This window comes from Pongo pygmaeus, chromosome 5 (genome assembly GCF_028885625.2).
Source record: "Pongo pygmaeus isolate AG05252 chromosome 5, NHGRI_mPonPyg2-v2.0_pri, whole genome shotgun sequence".
Lineage (NCBI taxonomy): Eukaryota > Metazoa > Chordata > Mammalia > Primates > Hominidae > Pongo > Pongo pygmaeus.
This window is the reverse complement of record NC_072378.2, coordinates 11,479,011-11,493,129: the sequence shown is the minus strand read 5'-3', so window position 1 is coordinate 11,493,129 and position 14,119 is coordinate 11,479,011. Positions and strand designations below refer to the sequence as shown.

Genomic DNA, 14,119 nt, shown 5'->3' with positions numbered 1-14,119 from the left:
AAGAATCAACTAGAAAGGAAGAAGAAACTGTCAGAGAGTCCCAAAACAGATCCAGTGGTAGCAGTCAGCTGCTCCTGACATATGGGAATAGGCCAGACGTGAAGGGCAACAGACACATGTACTCTGGACTGGCAGTCACAGAATCAACAGCAGCTCAGAGAGGCACCCGGTTCCTGGCACAACCACACTAAGCAAGCAGATGTGGCACACTCCAGTCTCAACAGGGTGCACACCTAAGCTCTGCTCAACCAGCGGCTGCAGAAATTGTTACAGTAGGTAGGTTGTCAGGAGTGGGGCAGGAGAGGGCTTACCCCCACCCACCAGGAATGTCAGGTGACCATCAGGTGATGGTCCGGCAGTTGTCACACTAAAATGATAATTGGTCACAGGCACCAGGGAGAGGCAACTTCCCAATGGATAAAAATACTTGAAATTGGTAACCAGTAGCTTCCAATAAAATCTCAGGAAATGCGTAAGTGGGCTCAAGCATGCGCATTAAGACAAAATGGTGGAGTAAGACCTTCGGGGGCATTCCACTGGAAAAGGGGAGAAAGCCTCAGATGAGCACGAATACAACTTCTTAAACACACTGCGCATGCTCGCCTCCCAAGTGTAAAGAGGGCACCGTGCATGCGGGTGGCTCACCCTAAAGGAAGAATGAAGGAAAAGGGGTGCAAGACACTGGAAATGGGCCAGCAAGTCGTAGGACCAAGGTTAAATGGGGCACTTGACCTCCAAAGTGCCCGCTTGGGTCTCTTCCAAGTGTACTTTCCTTTCTTTCCTGCTCTAAAGCTTTTAAATTCCACTCCTGCTCTGAAGCTTGCCTTGGTGTCTTTTTCTGTCTTACACCCCTCAGTCAAATTATTTCTTCTGAGGAGGCAAGAATTGAGGCTGCTGCAGATCTGTATGGATTTGCTGCTGGTAACTTGGATACCTTCTGCTGATAACAAAATCATAAACTAATTCTCTGAAGTCAAGGCTGGAGTTTGGGCCTAAGTACAGTGTTAAGCAGAGAAGGCCAGAGGGAATGAACCTGAAAACTTGTCTGAAAAAGCTCAGTAGGCAGCACAGCAGGAAACCTGCAAAGCACTAGAGGACACTCTAGCACAGCTCATTTCTAGTAGGCCATAATAATGTGTATATAAGAAGAAAGTGCAATTTTATTTTGTAGTCACAGGAAGATGACATTAAGGACCTCAGAGCTATACTTTTGCTTATGATAATTATCACTGACATATTTTTATGCCTTTCTTTTTTCCTAGAAAATGAGCAACTTGAAAGCAGAAACTATAATCACTGTGAATTTTCCCATTGACCTGCCTTGCCTCTTGCCAATTTTTATGAAGTTTTCTATTTCCCTCAAAACCTTGTAAAAGGACTCTTCACATAGCAGAATTACAACAACTTATCTGTTCAATGAATAAATCAGCTCATCTTTATCTTCTAGATGGAGTGTGTTAAGTGTTGAAAAGTAATCTACATAAAAGATCTCACTAATGTTACATGTATAATAAGAACACAGCTGCCAAAATGGTAAGTGCATACAAACTTACATCCTCAGACAAAAGAAAACTTACTGGTAATCATCGCTCCAGTTACAGAAGCCAGAAATCCAATGCTGACTGCAATGACAGAGATGACTCTTCCCTGCCTATGCCTCTGCAGCATCACAAACATCAACACTCCTGCAGCACCATGGACAAACAGAGAAGAGAAGAGAGCCCAGAGGAAGATCCAGTACCACATCTCTGAAAGGAAAAGCAAAGTGTTAATCATCTGTTGAAACACAACTTAGAAAATTCAGTTTAACAAATAGTGAGCACCTATGGTTTGGGAGGTTAAATGACATAATACATAGAAAAATGCTTCACACAGTGCCTGACACAAGTAGCACTGAATACATTATAAGTTTTATCATCATCACTGATGCCTGATGGGGAAATAATTCCTTCCACGGCTTCAAAAGGTTAACACTATACTCTAATTTCTTCTAAATGCCCCTATTATATAGCTATCATCCATCAATTTTATATTAAACCCGATATATTTGTAAACTTCTTAGAATTATAAAATTATTGTTTGAAATAGAATCTTTTATTTTCTACCCTAAATAGCAGTGTTAAGAATGTTTTTAACTACCTCGTAATTCTAATTAAAATCATTCCAGAAATCAGTCAATGATTTTTACCTTTTAAGAATTTCAGTCATTTTCTCCTTGTGGCCCTGAACTTGGTGTACTAAAAAATCAGTCAGATAAATTATTTGCCTCTAGTCATCTTAGTGTTCCTTATCCAGAACTTTTCAAGCTCCAGTATTGTCTCCCCACTGTGACCTCAATCGACTGTTCACTGACATCTCAGCTTAAGAGACAGTGGACAAGCACACTCTTCATTCTCCCTCTCACATTCATTCCCTTTCCTTCTGGCCACCCGACTGCCTCCCAGTCACTCCATATAGTTCCCACAGATGTCCTTGCACTGACTCCTTCTCCCTGACCATACTGTAGTGAGGTTGGAAAGAAAGGCAATCGATCCAAGCTGGGCCAATCGTTCCCTTCCCCTGGGACTTCTGGATTGGGACCAACTGAGTGTCCTTGCTCTTTGGGTAGCTGAAGCTGAAAGGCTCAAGATTTGTGAAGCTACTTCATCGTCGCATGATGAAAGCCACAGTACAAGAAGGAAAAAGATCCATCAAAGACAAGAAAGAATCAAGTCCCTTAATCAGTTATTTCTAAGGCCTGACTCATTACCATCCTTAGATTCAATGTCACATCCCAGTTCCCGTGTAATAAAATCCCTCTTTTTACTTAAACAATTCAGGTAAGGATTCTCTCACTTACACCTGAAAGAGCTGACTCTAAAATATTTAGATGTCACCTTGAGGATCATCCTTGATATGCAAACATTCTATAATACAAAGTATCTCATCTGTGATTTGGGCTAGGTAGTCACTATCAATTGTAAAAGAAAAGTCAATAAAATAGTCATTAAAGAATTAAAATGGATGAATCAAAACCTATGTATCCAAATATCATTAAATATGGATATTTACTGTTGGTAGGAATGTAAAATGATGCAGCTGCTGTGGAAAACAGTATGGAGGCTCCTCAAGAAGTTAAAAACAAAACTACCATATGATCCAACAATTCCACTTTCTGGGTATATACCAAAAAGAACTAAAAGCAGAATCTCAAAGAGATATTGGCACACCCATGTTTATCAGTATTATTCACAATAGCCAAGAGGTGATAGCAACTCAAGAGTCCCTGAACGGATAAATAAAACATGGTACACATACAATGGAAAAATTACTCAGTTTTAAAAGGGAAGGAAGGAAATCTTATCACATGCTACAACAGGAATGAACCTTGTGGACATTATGCTAAGTAAAATAAACCATCACAAATGAATACCACATGATTTTTTTTTTTTTTTTTAAGGCAGAGTCTAGCTCCATCACCCAGGCTGGAGTGCAGTGGCGTGACCATAGCTCACTGCAGCCTCCATCTCCTGGGATCAAGTGATCCTCCTGCCTTAGCCTTCCCAGTAGCTACAACTACACATGTGGGCCACCACGCCTGGCTAGTTTTTAAAAAATATTTTTTGTAGAGACAGGATCTGCCTGTGCTGCCCAGACTGGTCTAGAACTCCTGGCCTCAAGTAATTCTCCTGCCTCAACCTCCCAAAGTGCTGGGATTACAGGCGAGAACCACCACGCCTAGCCTGAAGTTGTAACCTTTAAAATCAACCAGTAACCATAACCAGTGAAGTGTTTCCTTGAGTTCTATGAGCTGTTCTAGCAAATGATGAAACCTGAGGAGGGGTCAATGCGAACCCCCAATTTACAGCCAGTCAGAAATACAGGAAGCCCAGACTTTCTACTGGTGTCTAAATGGGAGTCGTTTCTGGGACTGTGCCTTTAACCTGCGCGACTGGATGCTAACACCAGGTAAATGTCAGAACTGAACTGAACTGTAGGACACCCAGTTGGTATCCTAGAGAATTGCTTGGTGTGGGAAAAAAACCACACATCACTTGTCACAGAAGTGATCTGTGTGAGGGTGGAGAAAACAGTGAGTGCCTTTTTTTGGCGGGGAAGGGGGCCTGGTTTGGAGTAACCTCAGCTCACTGCAACCTCCACCTCCTGGGTTCAAGCGATTCTCCTGCCTCAGCCTCCCAAGTAGCTGGGATTACAGGTGCCCGTCACCATGCCTGGCTAATTTTTGTATTTTTAGTAGAGATGGGGTTTCTCCGTGTTGGCCAGGCTTGTCTCAAACTCCCGACCTCAGGTGATCTGCCCACCTTGGCCTCCCAAAGTGCTAGGATTACAGGCGTGAGCCACTGCCCCCAGTCAACAGCGAGTGTGCTTCATCAGTTGTTTTTACCAATTTTTTTTAAAAAGTAAAAAATTTAAAAGCATGATATAAATTTGAAAAATAATTAGGTCAAGACCATACATGACTAAGAATTTTAAAACGAAACAAAAACTCCTTAAAAAGGAAGGAGGGCATGGTTATTAAAAAGCAACATGAGTGATCTTTGTGGTAATGAATTTCTTCTTTGACTATAGTGGTGGATATACATGTAAGTTATACAATTGTATAGAACTAAATACACAATAGAGAAGAGTACAAGTGTACAAGAAATACTAGCAAAATCTGGATAAGGTTGGTGGACTGCATCAATGTCCATATCCTGGTTGATATATTATACTGTGGATTTCTGAGATGTTCCTTTTGGGTAAACTGGATAAAGGGTACATAAGCTCTCTATGTATTGGTTCTTACAACTGTGATTCTTATAATCTCAAAATAAAAGTTTAATTTTAAAAAACAAAAGAATAGAAAGATTTTTTTTTAAATCAGCTTTACCCTGCCAAATTCTTAAGAACTGACACGTAGAATGGACTCATGCAATTTGAAATTATTTCAAAGAAGAGACATCTGATATATTTTACAGTGTGTGTTAAACTACCATGCATGCTTCTCAATGGCATACGAGATAGATGCTAGTGATTACGGAAATACAGACAAAGCTTGCCTTTTAGAGGCTTTTCTCTTCCAGCATTCAGGGAAACAGTATTTCAGATCATTACTCTCAAACAAATGGCTTCAATTTATAATAAATACATTAAAATTTAAAAACCCCAACTTGCTCAGAAGATATTTGCATATTGAAAGATACAGTTTTCCTAAGTGAACCTAATAAAGTGAGAATATAAGGGAGTAGAATATGGGGGTGTATATTTTCATCAAGGGAGCTCTTTTCTCAATTTACCCTGAGACAAGGAAAGGCTCTGCAACAACCACAGACTCTTCAATACAAAAGTCAACAATCCGCCTTGTACCTCAAGCCCATTTAAAAAAGTTCTTATAATACAATTAGAGGAAATAATTTATTTATTGACTATATTTAACACTATGAACAGGAGATTATCTGACATTATAAAAAAGTAGTGTTGTTTGACTACTGAATATGTAGCTATGATCTCAACAATAAATCTACTTAATAGAGAAGGCAAAGTAAAATTTCAGTTCAGTGTTTTATAAAAACCAAAGGTATCAAAATAATCATAAAATTAAAATAGAATCTCAAATGGTCCACCAATGACCAGTCCAGGATTATTCCTTCATCAGACTGAACATGAACAAAGTACCCTAATGTCAGATTTACTTTTATATTTCTTTCTCTCTTTTAAAAAATCATACTCTTTATGATGGAAAAAATGATAGAAAACATAACCTAACAGTTATGTTAGGTTTTGTGTTATTACTATTATTTTGAATTACCTTACAGATCAACATAACCTCATGAGTGAACAGGGACTCTAAAGATTTTGATCAACTCTGGATAAGCAAGACTGTCTAAGGCCCAATCACTATCGGCAAATACATGAAACCTACTGGATTAGTTCAGGTGAAGAGAACCGCAGGATCCTAAGGACTAGAGCAAAAGCAGATGCCCAACATCCTGGGAAGAACACCTAGTAAAAAGACAGGAGTGGAATATCACAGCCTTTTCTTAAACTGTCTGTGCTAAAGTGAACACCCTGAGGCTCACAGTTTTCTCTCTCCACTCATACCCCACCTCATCCAAGCTTCTAGCAATTGGGTAACAATGAAGGGAGGAAGCCAGAGAGACTTTGCAAAATACAAAACAAACATTTAAAAAATGTAATACACAAAACAACAGAAACTTTGAAGCATCTCATGCCTATAATCACCATAATTCTCTGGAAGGGAATATCCCTTCTTCCAGAACGTATCTCAGAAATTCCTTTTATAACATTTCCCCACTCAAGACTGTCTATGATCCTCACCTTAATTTTGCCTGGATTGTTGCAGTGTGTTACTTTTTGGTGGGGTAAAAGGCAGCAGAGTTATGATCTGTTCCAGCCTCCAAACAATACTAGAAATAGCTCTGCTCCCAATCTGTAACTTTCATCAGCTCTGGTTGCCAAGCCACTAAAAAATTATCTTCTGTGCTTTTGTTTTTAATCCTTCAACAACATTATTTATGAGAAATGAATTTCTCTAGATGTCTAAAAAATACTGAGTAAAAACAAGTCAAACAATGGTACATATTGTACAATCCTATTTGTTTAAAAAAGTACATTTTCATATTTGTACAGAAAACATATAACCAAATGGAAGAAGACCTAACAATGGTTATCTTTTAGAGATAAGATATGAGATGAATGATATCATTTTATACATTCTTTACTATTTTAAACAACTGGTCTGAAATATTTTACACACATTTTTACTGCAAATATAATATTTTTAGAAATTAGTTTTTCATTCTTTTTTTTTTTTTTTTTTTTTTTTAAGAGATAGCAGTCTTGCTATGTTGCCCAGGCTGGACTCAAACTCCTGGGCTCAAATGGTTCTCCTGCCTCAGTCTCCTGAGTAGCTGGTACTACAGGCATGTACAACTATGCCTGGCTCTCATTCTATTCTTTATCAAAAAAGAAGATTTGGGAGGCTGAGGCAGGCGGATCACGAGGTCAGGAGATCGAGACCATCCTGGCTAACATGGCGAAACCCCGTCTCTACTAAAAATTAAAAAAAAAATAGCCGGGCGTGGTGGCGGGCACCTGTAGTCCCAGCTACTCGGAAGGCTGAGGCAGGAGAATGGCGTGAACCCAGGAGATGGAGCTTGCAGTGAGCAAAGACCACGCCACTGCACTCCAGCCTGGGCGACAGAGCGAGACTCTGTCTCAAAAAATAAAAAAATAAAAATAAAGGAGAAGATGCTCTACTAGACCAATGGTTCTCAACTTGAGCTGCTCATGAGATCCTATGCAGTAGAGACAGAAATCACTACTCTAGGATAAAGTTACATAAGAGGTATTTATTTAAAACTCCGAAAGTCATTAAAACAACAAAACCTATCTCATTAGACTATTTTTTTTAATCCTCAAAAATACAGAGACTCCAACCTCTCTACTAAAAGTCATTAGCAAGTCAATACTGAAAACTTACTATGCACTAAACATTCTAGAAATGAAGCTGAAAATACCATTTATATATTTTATATATATATATTTTCTTTTTTTATACCATCATGTTCTTTATAGAAATAGTCCATATTATATATTTAAATAATCTGTGTCCAAATTGGGTTATTTCAAGCTTTTTGTTATACCAACAAATCTAAAGTGTAGAACTTGCTCCCATTTTCTAACAGCAATGACTTCTGAATTTGGGGACTTGTCCCACATAGGGGACTTACTAGACTCTCAGAGAGATGATACACTTATAATTTGGAAAAGTGCTATATAGATCAAGGGTCGGCAAAATATAGCCCATGAGTCACCTCTAGTTTACCACCTGTCTCTGTATAGTCTTCGAGAATGGTTTTTAGATTTTGAAATGATTTTTTAAAATCAAGAAGCTGGGCACAGTAGCTCATGCCTGAAATCCCAGCAGTTTGGGAGACTGACTCAGGAGGACTGTTTGAGCCCAAGAGTTCAAGACCGGCATGAGGCCCTGTCTCTACAAAACATTAAAAAATTAGCCAGGCATGCTTGTGCATTCCTGTGGTCCTTCACTACCCAGGAGGCTGAGACGGGAGAATCACTTGAACCCAGGAGGTCAAGGCTGCAGCAGTAACCCATGATCATGCTACCACACCCCAGCCTGGGTGACAGAGTGAAACCCCGTCTCAAAAAAAAAGAAAAAATATATATATAAAGAACAATAATTTGTGACATGTAAAAATCATAGGAAACTCAAATTTCAGTGTTCATTAAGTTTTATTGGAACAAACACACTCATTCATAATAGTCTATGACTACTTTCAAGCTACAATAGCAGAGCTGAGTAATTGAGACAGAGATTATATGGCCCATGAAGCCAAAAATATTAATATTTACTACATTTTCTATTTAAGTAAAATAAAATACTATTGCTAAAAGTAGAATACTGTATTTACAGAAAATGTCTGCTGACTCCTGGGCTGGGCTTGGCTGTCCCATCCCCCATTGAAAATTACAGTCAAGGTAGTTTCACATATTATCAAGAGTTGGCACTTTGAGTGTTCAATTAATGACATTTCAATTACATATGTTCTAATTCCTCAGTTTCTGCAGAGTACAGTATGCAGGTGATGCTATGGGGTACATAGCCCTGTGCAAGGGTGTGGGTTGTCAAGAAAGGTCCCAAGAAGAGTCAGCGCCACACATGAATTTTTAAAAAATTAACGAGATTTAAACAAATTAGATAATCATGTTGGAGGTGCAATAAGAGTGTGGAGTGGGAGGTGGGACTTGGCTGTATGCTGCAGTCACCTGGGAGAGCCTAAAATAAATGATGATGCCTTGATACCACCCCCAGACATTCCGATTTAATTGGTTTAGGATGTAGCTTGGGCACTGGAATTTTTTAAAGTTGCCCAAATTTAAACGTTTCTTATGTTCCTGTACAGCCAAGAATGAGAAACCACTGCTCTAAAACACAATGTTCAAATCATGAAATTGTATATAATAGAGAAGATGAAATTGCAAGAACTCTGGGTTTGACTAAAACCAAAAAATATGGTAAAATGAGGCTGTAAATTACAGTGGTATGTTAGAGCCAGAGTAATTTTTGGTGAAGAAAGGGGAGAGGCTTATAGACCATATAGAATGAAGAATTTTTGTGAAAATTGAAGATTATGGGGACCCAATAAAAACTTTAAATAAAGAAGTTATAGAATCATATCTCCTTTTAAAAAGATTACTCTGGTAGATATGGAAAAGTGGGACTGGATAGAGATGAGAGACTATAAGAATATTTCAAGAGTACAAAGAGATTAGCCAGGTGTGGTGGCATAAGCCCACAGTCCCAGCTACTCAGGAGGCTGACGCAGGCGGATCGCTTGAGCCCAGCAGTTTGAGGCTGCAGTGAGCTATGATTGTGCCACTGCACTCCAGCCTGGGCAACGGAGCGAGACCCTGTCACTTAAAAAAAAATAGTAATGATAATAAATGAATAAATAATAACCATTTTAAAGAGTACAAAGATAAATTAAGGCCTGGATTTTTGTACTGGCCTTGGGATTGAAAGTAATCTGAGAAATATTTAGGAGAACTTGCGGATGGCCTGGATGATACAGATGAGCGAGGTGTGATGTCTGGCCTCCCAGATTTCTGGTGTGAACAACTGGATAAATGATAATTCCATTAGGTTTGGGAGTATAAAAAAGTACGTTTAGTCCATCTACCATACTGTTCAAACGCTGGTGAGAAGCAAGCAGTAAAGAAACTAAAAGTAGGAAAATACCAAGTACAAAAATGTGAAGATTACCTGCACAATTACATTACTGACCATGTTCTAAAAATATCTAAATTTCTTTTTTTTAATTATTTTATTTCATTTTTTTAATTTCTGGGGTGCATGTGCAGGATGTGCATGTTTGCTACATAGGTAAATGTGTGCCATGGTGGTCTGCTACACCTAACAACCCATCACCTAGGTATTAAGCCCAGCATGCATTCATTTCAGGTTTGTAGTGTCCCCAATTTTTTCCTAAATGCATGATTTTGTAAAATTTAAAATCTATGATTACTAAAACAGTTCAGTTATTCTATTTAAATTTTAATATAAAAAGTTGCAAAAAATGTCACTCCCATCCAATGAGAAAAAGATAAAATTATACAATCGTAACTTTTCCTTAGCTCATTAGTGAGGTGAGGATGCAAAGCAAGGAGTGGGGGACATGTGTTACCTGGTAAAGCACAAGAGCAGGCAGTGGGCAACATACAAGTGGGTAAGAAGAAATCAGCTACAATTTTTACAGATTGTTAAAGACCAAGCATGGGTTAACATACCAACCTTGAGTAAATGACACAAGTGACAGACACAAATGCACACTCGTTTGCAAGTGCTTTTCCACAGGTCTCTATTGAGTGCTCCCTGGAAAGACTGGATCATAGGCCGGAGAAGGAGAGAGCCACTGCTGGTGGTGTAGGCCTGCAGGAGGTGACTGCTGGGGAAACACAGAAATCTTGCTTCTTGCGACCCTTCTCTTATTCAAGGCAAAAGCCTTAGCCATTAGGGGAGGGCAGCAAATCCTGTCACCCTAAAGGGACAGGCAAAGCTCTACTAGAACTCCAGTTTAGGGAAAGGTAGAAGAATAAAACCTCTATTCCTGGGAGAGAAGCAGAAAACCATCCAGGACTCAGGACCCAATTCCAAGCAGAGGTCTGTTACTGCCGATGGAAGGACGAGAAACTCCTAAGAACAATCACAAATGTAAGAAGAGTTTGGCCACCATGGTTCAGAAAGGCAGGAATGCTGACAAAGCCCCACCTCCTGAGATCCCCATACACAGAGCATGCCTAACACAAAAACAGGACAGCTCCCCTCAGGAGCCTAGCAGCAAGCAACAAGCATCAGCATTCCACCACTGGGGGAAGGCTAGTGTGTGGAGAGAGACCCCTTCTGAGGCATAGTTGTGAAGAAATGGCTAAAAGCTACAATGGAGCATTGCCACTGAGAATAATCCTGCAGTACAGAGCTGCACCCTAAGCACAAGGCAACAACAGCAGCCTTACAGAATGTGAAGCGTGTGGTGCACTGAAGGTAACCACAACAACAAAATTCAAATTCAGCTCAACTCCTAAGTAGATTAAATCAATTCTCACTATTGGTCTAACGGAAGCAACAGACCATCTCAGACATAAACACGATGTACCTCAGTCTTTAGTGAGACTTTCAATCAAAAAATTATAAGAAGCACTCAAAAAACAGGAAAAACAACTCACTGTTGAGAGAGAAAGCAATCTACAGAACCAGAGTCAGATGGCCCAGTTTGTAGAATAACCAGACAGGGACTTTATAATAATTATTGTTAGTATGTTAAAGTCTCTAGTGGAAGAAGCAGACAACACACATGAACAGATGGGGAATTTCAGTAGAGATGGAAATTCTAAGAGCCAAATGAAAATGCTAGAAGTTTAGAAAAAAAGATATGGAACAATTTCAAATGGTTTAACATATATGTAATTGGAGTCCAGAATAAGAAAGAGACAATGGAGAAGAAAAGATATTTGACGGGAAAGTTGCTGAAAATTTTTCAAAAATAATAAAAGTCATCAAACCACAAATCCAAGACTCTCACAGAATCCTAAGATAAATACTTCCCACTTCCAAGAACTGAAAAACAACAAAACAAAAATAAACCACGCACACACATACCTAGACACATCATAGTGAAATGCGTGAAAACCAAAGATAAAGGGAAAATATTGAGGGTAGTCAGAGGTTAAAAGACATATTACAAACAGTGGAACAAATATAAAAAGTAAAGGAAACTTCTTATCAGAAATTTCTGAGCCAGAAGACAATAGAGTGACATCTTTAAAATACTGAAAGGGGAAAAAAAACTATAAAGCCAGAAATCTATATTCAACAGAAATGTCTTTCAAAACTAAAGGTGAAATGAACATTTATTTGTCAGAAAGAAAAAAGCTCGGAGAATCAACTGCCAGAAGATCTATGCTACAAAATATATTGAAGGACGCTCCTTAGACAGGATTATGATACCAGATGCAAACTTTACACCAAGAAATAATCAACAAAGGAGGCTAAAATGAAGGTAAACATAAAAGACATTTTCTTCTTATTTTTAATCATGCTAACATTTCAACCAGACTTAAAAATAAATTGTATTTATCAACTGGCAACCACATTTAATACATAAGTTAAAGCTACTGTAGATACTTAATAGTTTTCTACTTTTGCCTCTTAAGAGAGAGCAGAAACATTATCTTTTAAACTTAATTGTGACACCTTCAAGAGCTGCTTTAACATAGTGCCCATCTTAAAATTCATGGCAATACTGTTTATTACCCACTTAAACTAAATTACCCTTTTGCTTGCTAATTATATAATTTCAAACTGTAAATAACAATACCCATAATTAAACAGAAGACAATTCTTAGAAAAACAGGTTTTTAATTAAAACCAATCAAGATATCATTTGCTTTAAAGAAATCAGGTTAAGGCTATTTAAAATAGTTCAAAAATTGCTCTATATTTAAGCCACAGCACTGTCTTCCTAAAAGATGCCATTCAATTTGTTCTTCCCTGTAACTGATTAACTGAGTAATTAATCAATTATAATTCCAGTGATTTTTACTCAGATAAAAAGTGTAAGGATTAAATGTCAAAATCTGAATCTAGTATGAAGTTTTAACAGTAACTATACAATGGTTTTAATTGTTATCATGTGCCCTCAAGTATCTTAAATTGTATGTATCATACAAAAAAACATTTTTTTGATTCATGTTTGTTTGAATCACCAACCTAAAAAAACCTTCACAATGAAGAAGGATAAAATGTTTTACAATCTCATGATATAACATTTCCATGGGATATTTATACTAAATACTGAAAATTAAACTTTTTACACCAACGAGCATAACTTATAATGAAATTCTCAATATAATACATTCCTGAAACTAAATATAAATAGGTAACCAAAGGAATGACCAATCAGGAAATACAAGCATAACCAGGAAAACTGCAAATAATGCAAAGTCAAGTCACAGTAATCACACCTTAAATAGCATTCAGACTAACTGTAAGGAAGTAATTATGCTGTACTGGGATTAAAAGAGAGAGAGAGATAATTTCATAACTGGAAGGAATCTTCAAATATTGAATCAAGTTTCCTAAACCAAATTTCAAGAAGGCCTAAGTCTAAGAGGTCAGAGGTATGCAGAGAGCAAAGATTTTCTTGGTTCTAAACCTTACTCTACAAATAAGTATATTAAAAGTCTGAAGAAGTCCCACTTGAAAAAGAAAGTTGCTTAACTTGAAAGATTAAAGAAACAAGTTTATGTGCAAATGCATACATTTTTTCTTAACTCCTAGTAAAACCTCTCAACTTTTTTTCTTAACTCATAAAATTTCTAGATCAGCTCTCCCTTAATCAGTATGAAAACTATTTACATTAGATAGTATTATAAGTGAGGAAACAGGCCTGGGAAATACGTGACTTATCTAAAGTAAAAAAACTAGCTAGTTGAAGTTGAGGCTAAAAAATTTCCTGACTCATACATTCAAGGATCGTATTACTTCTTTCAAATCTTTATTTTTAGAAAAAAATTTAGCAGAACCCCAATTATCCAAGAAGGGAGGTGGAAATTCCAATAGCTGCTCACCTAACATATTTACATAAACATTTTTAATGTTTCATTCTCCCATATACTTCAGATTTAATATAACTAAAATGTTTAGAATTTTTAAGATACAGTAGACCCTTGAACAATGCAGGTTTGCAGTGCACGAGTCCACATACATGTGGATTTTTTTTTTTTTTCAATTAAACATGGAGCAAAAATATTCTAAGGATGCAAAACCCGCCTACAGGGAGGGTCGACTTTTCACATACATGGGTTCTGCAGGGCCACTGCAGGATTTTGGTATATGCAGCAGTCCTAGAATCAATCCCCCATATATACTTTGAGATCAAAATAGACACCTCTTTATCAACTAAGACCAAAACTAAGATTAAGGAAGCAAAGTTACCTACAGGTCAAGGGTTCAGGGCCCAGGCAGCATGGTGAATTTCTGAAGTCCTATGGCTCTAAACTCCCTGACAATAGGAGCTATCAGACCACCCCTTACTGA

The 14,119-nt window shown here is 37.9% G+C and overlaps 1 protein-coding gene across 1 annotated transcript in view; it reads right to left on the bottom strand.

Annotated features, from left to right (window-relative positions):
- Positions 1 to 14,119, bottom strand: part of TMEM170B (transmembrane protein 170B) — a 44,074-nt gene that overhangs the window by 14,709 nt on the left and 15,246 nt on the right. The window contains exon 2 of the mRNA XM_054492298.2: positions 1,578 to 1,748. Coding sequence (XP_054348273.1) covers positions 1,578 to 1,748 — 171 coding nt within the window. The remainder of the gene's footprint in view (positions 1 to 1,577; positions 1,749 to 14,119) is intronic.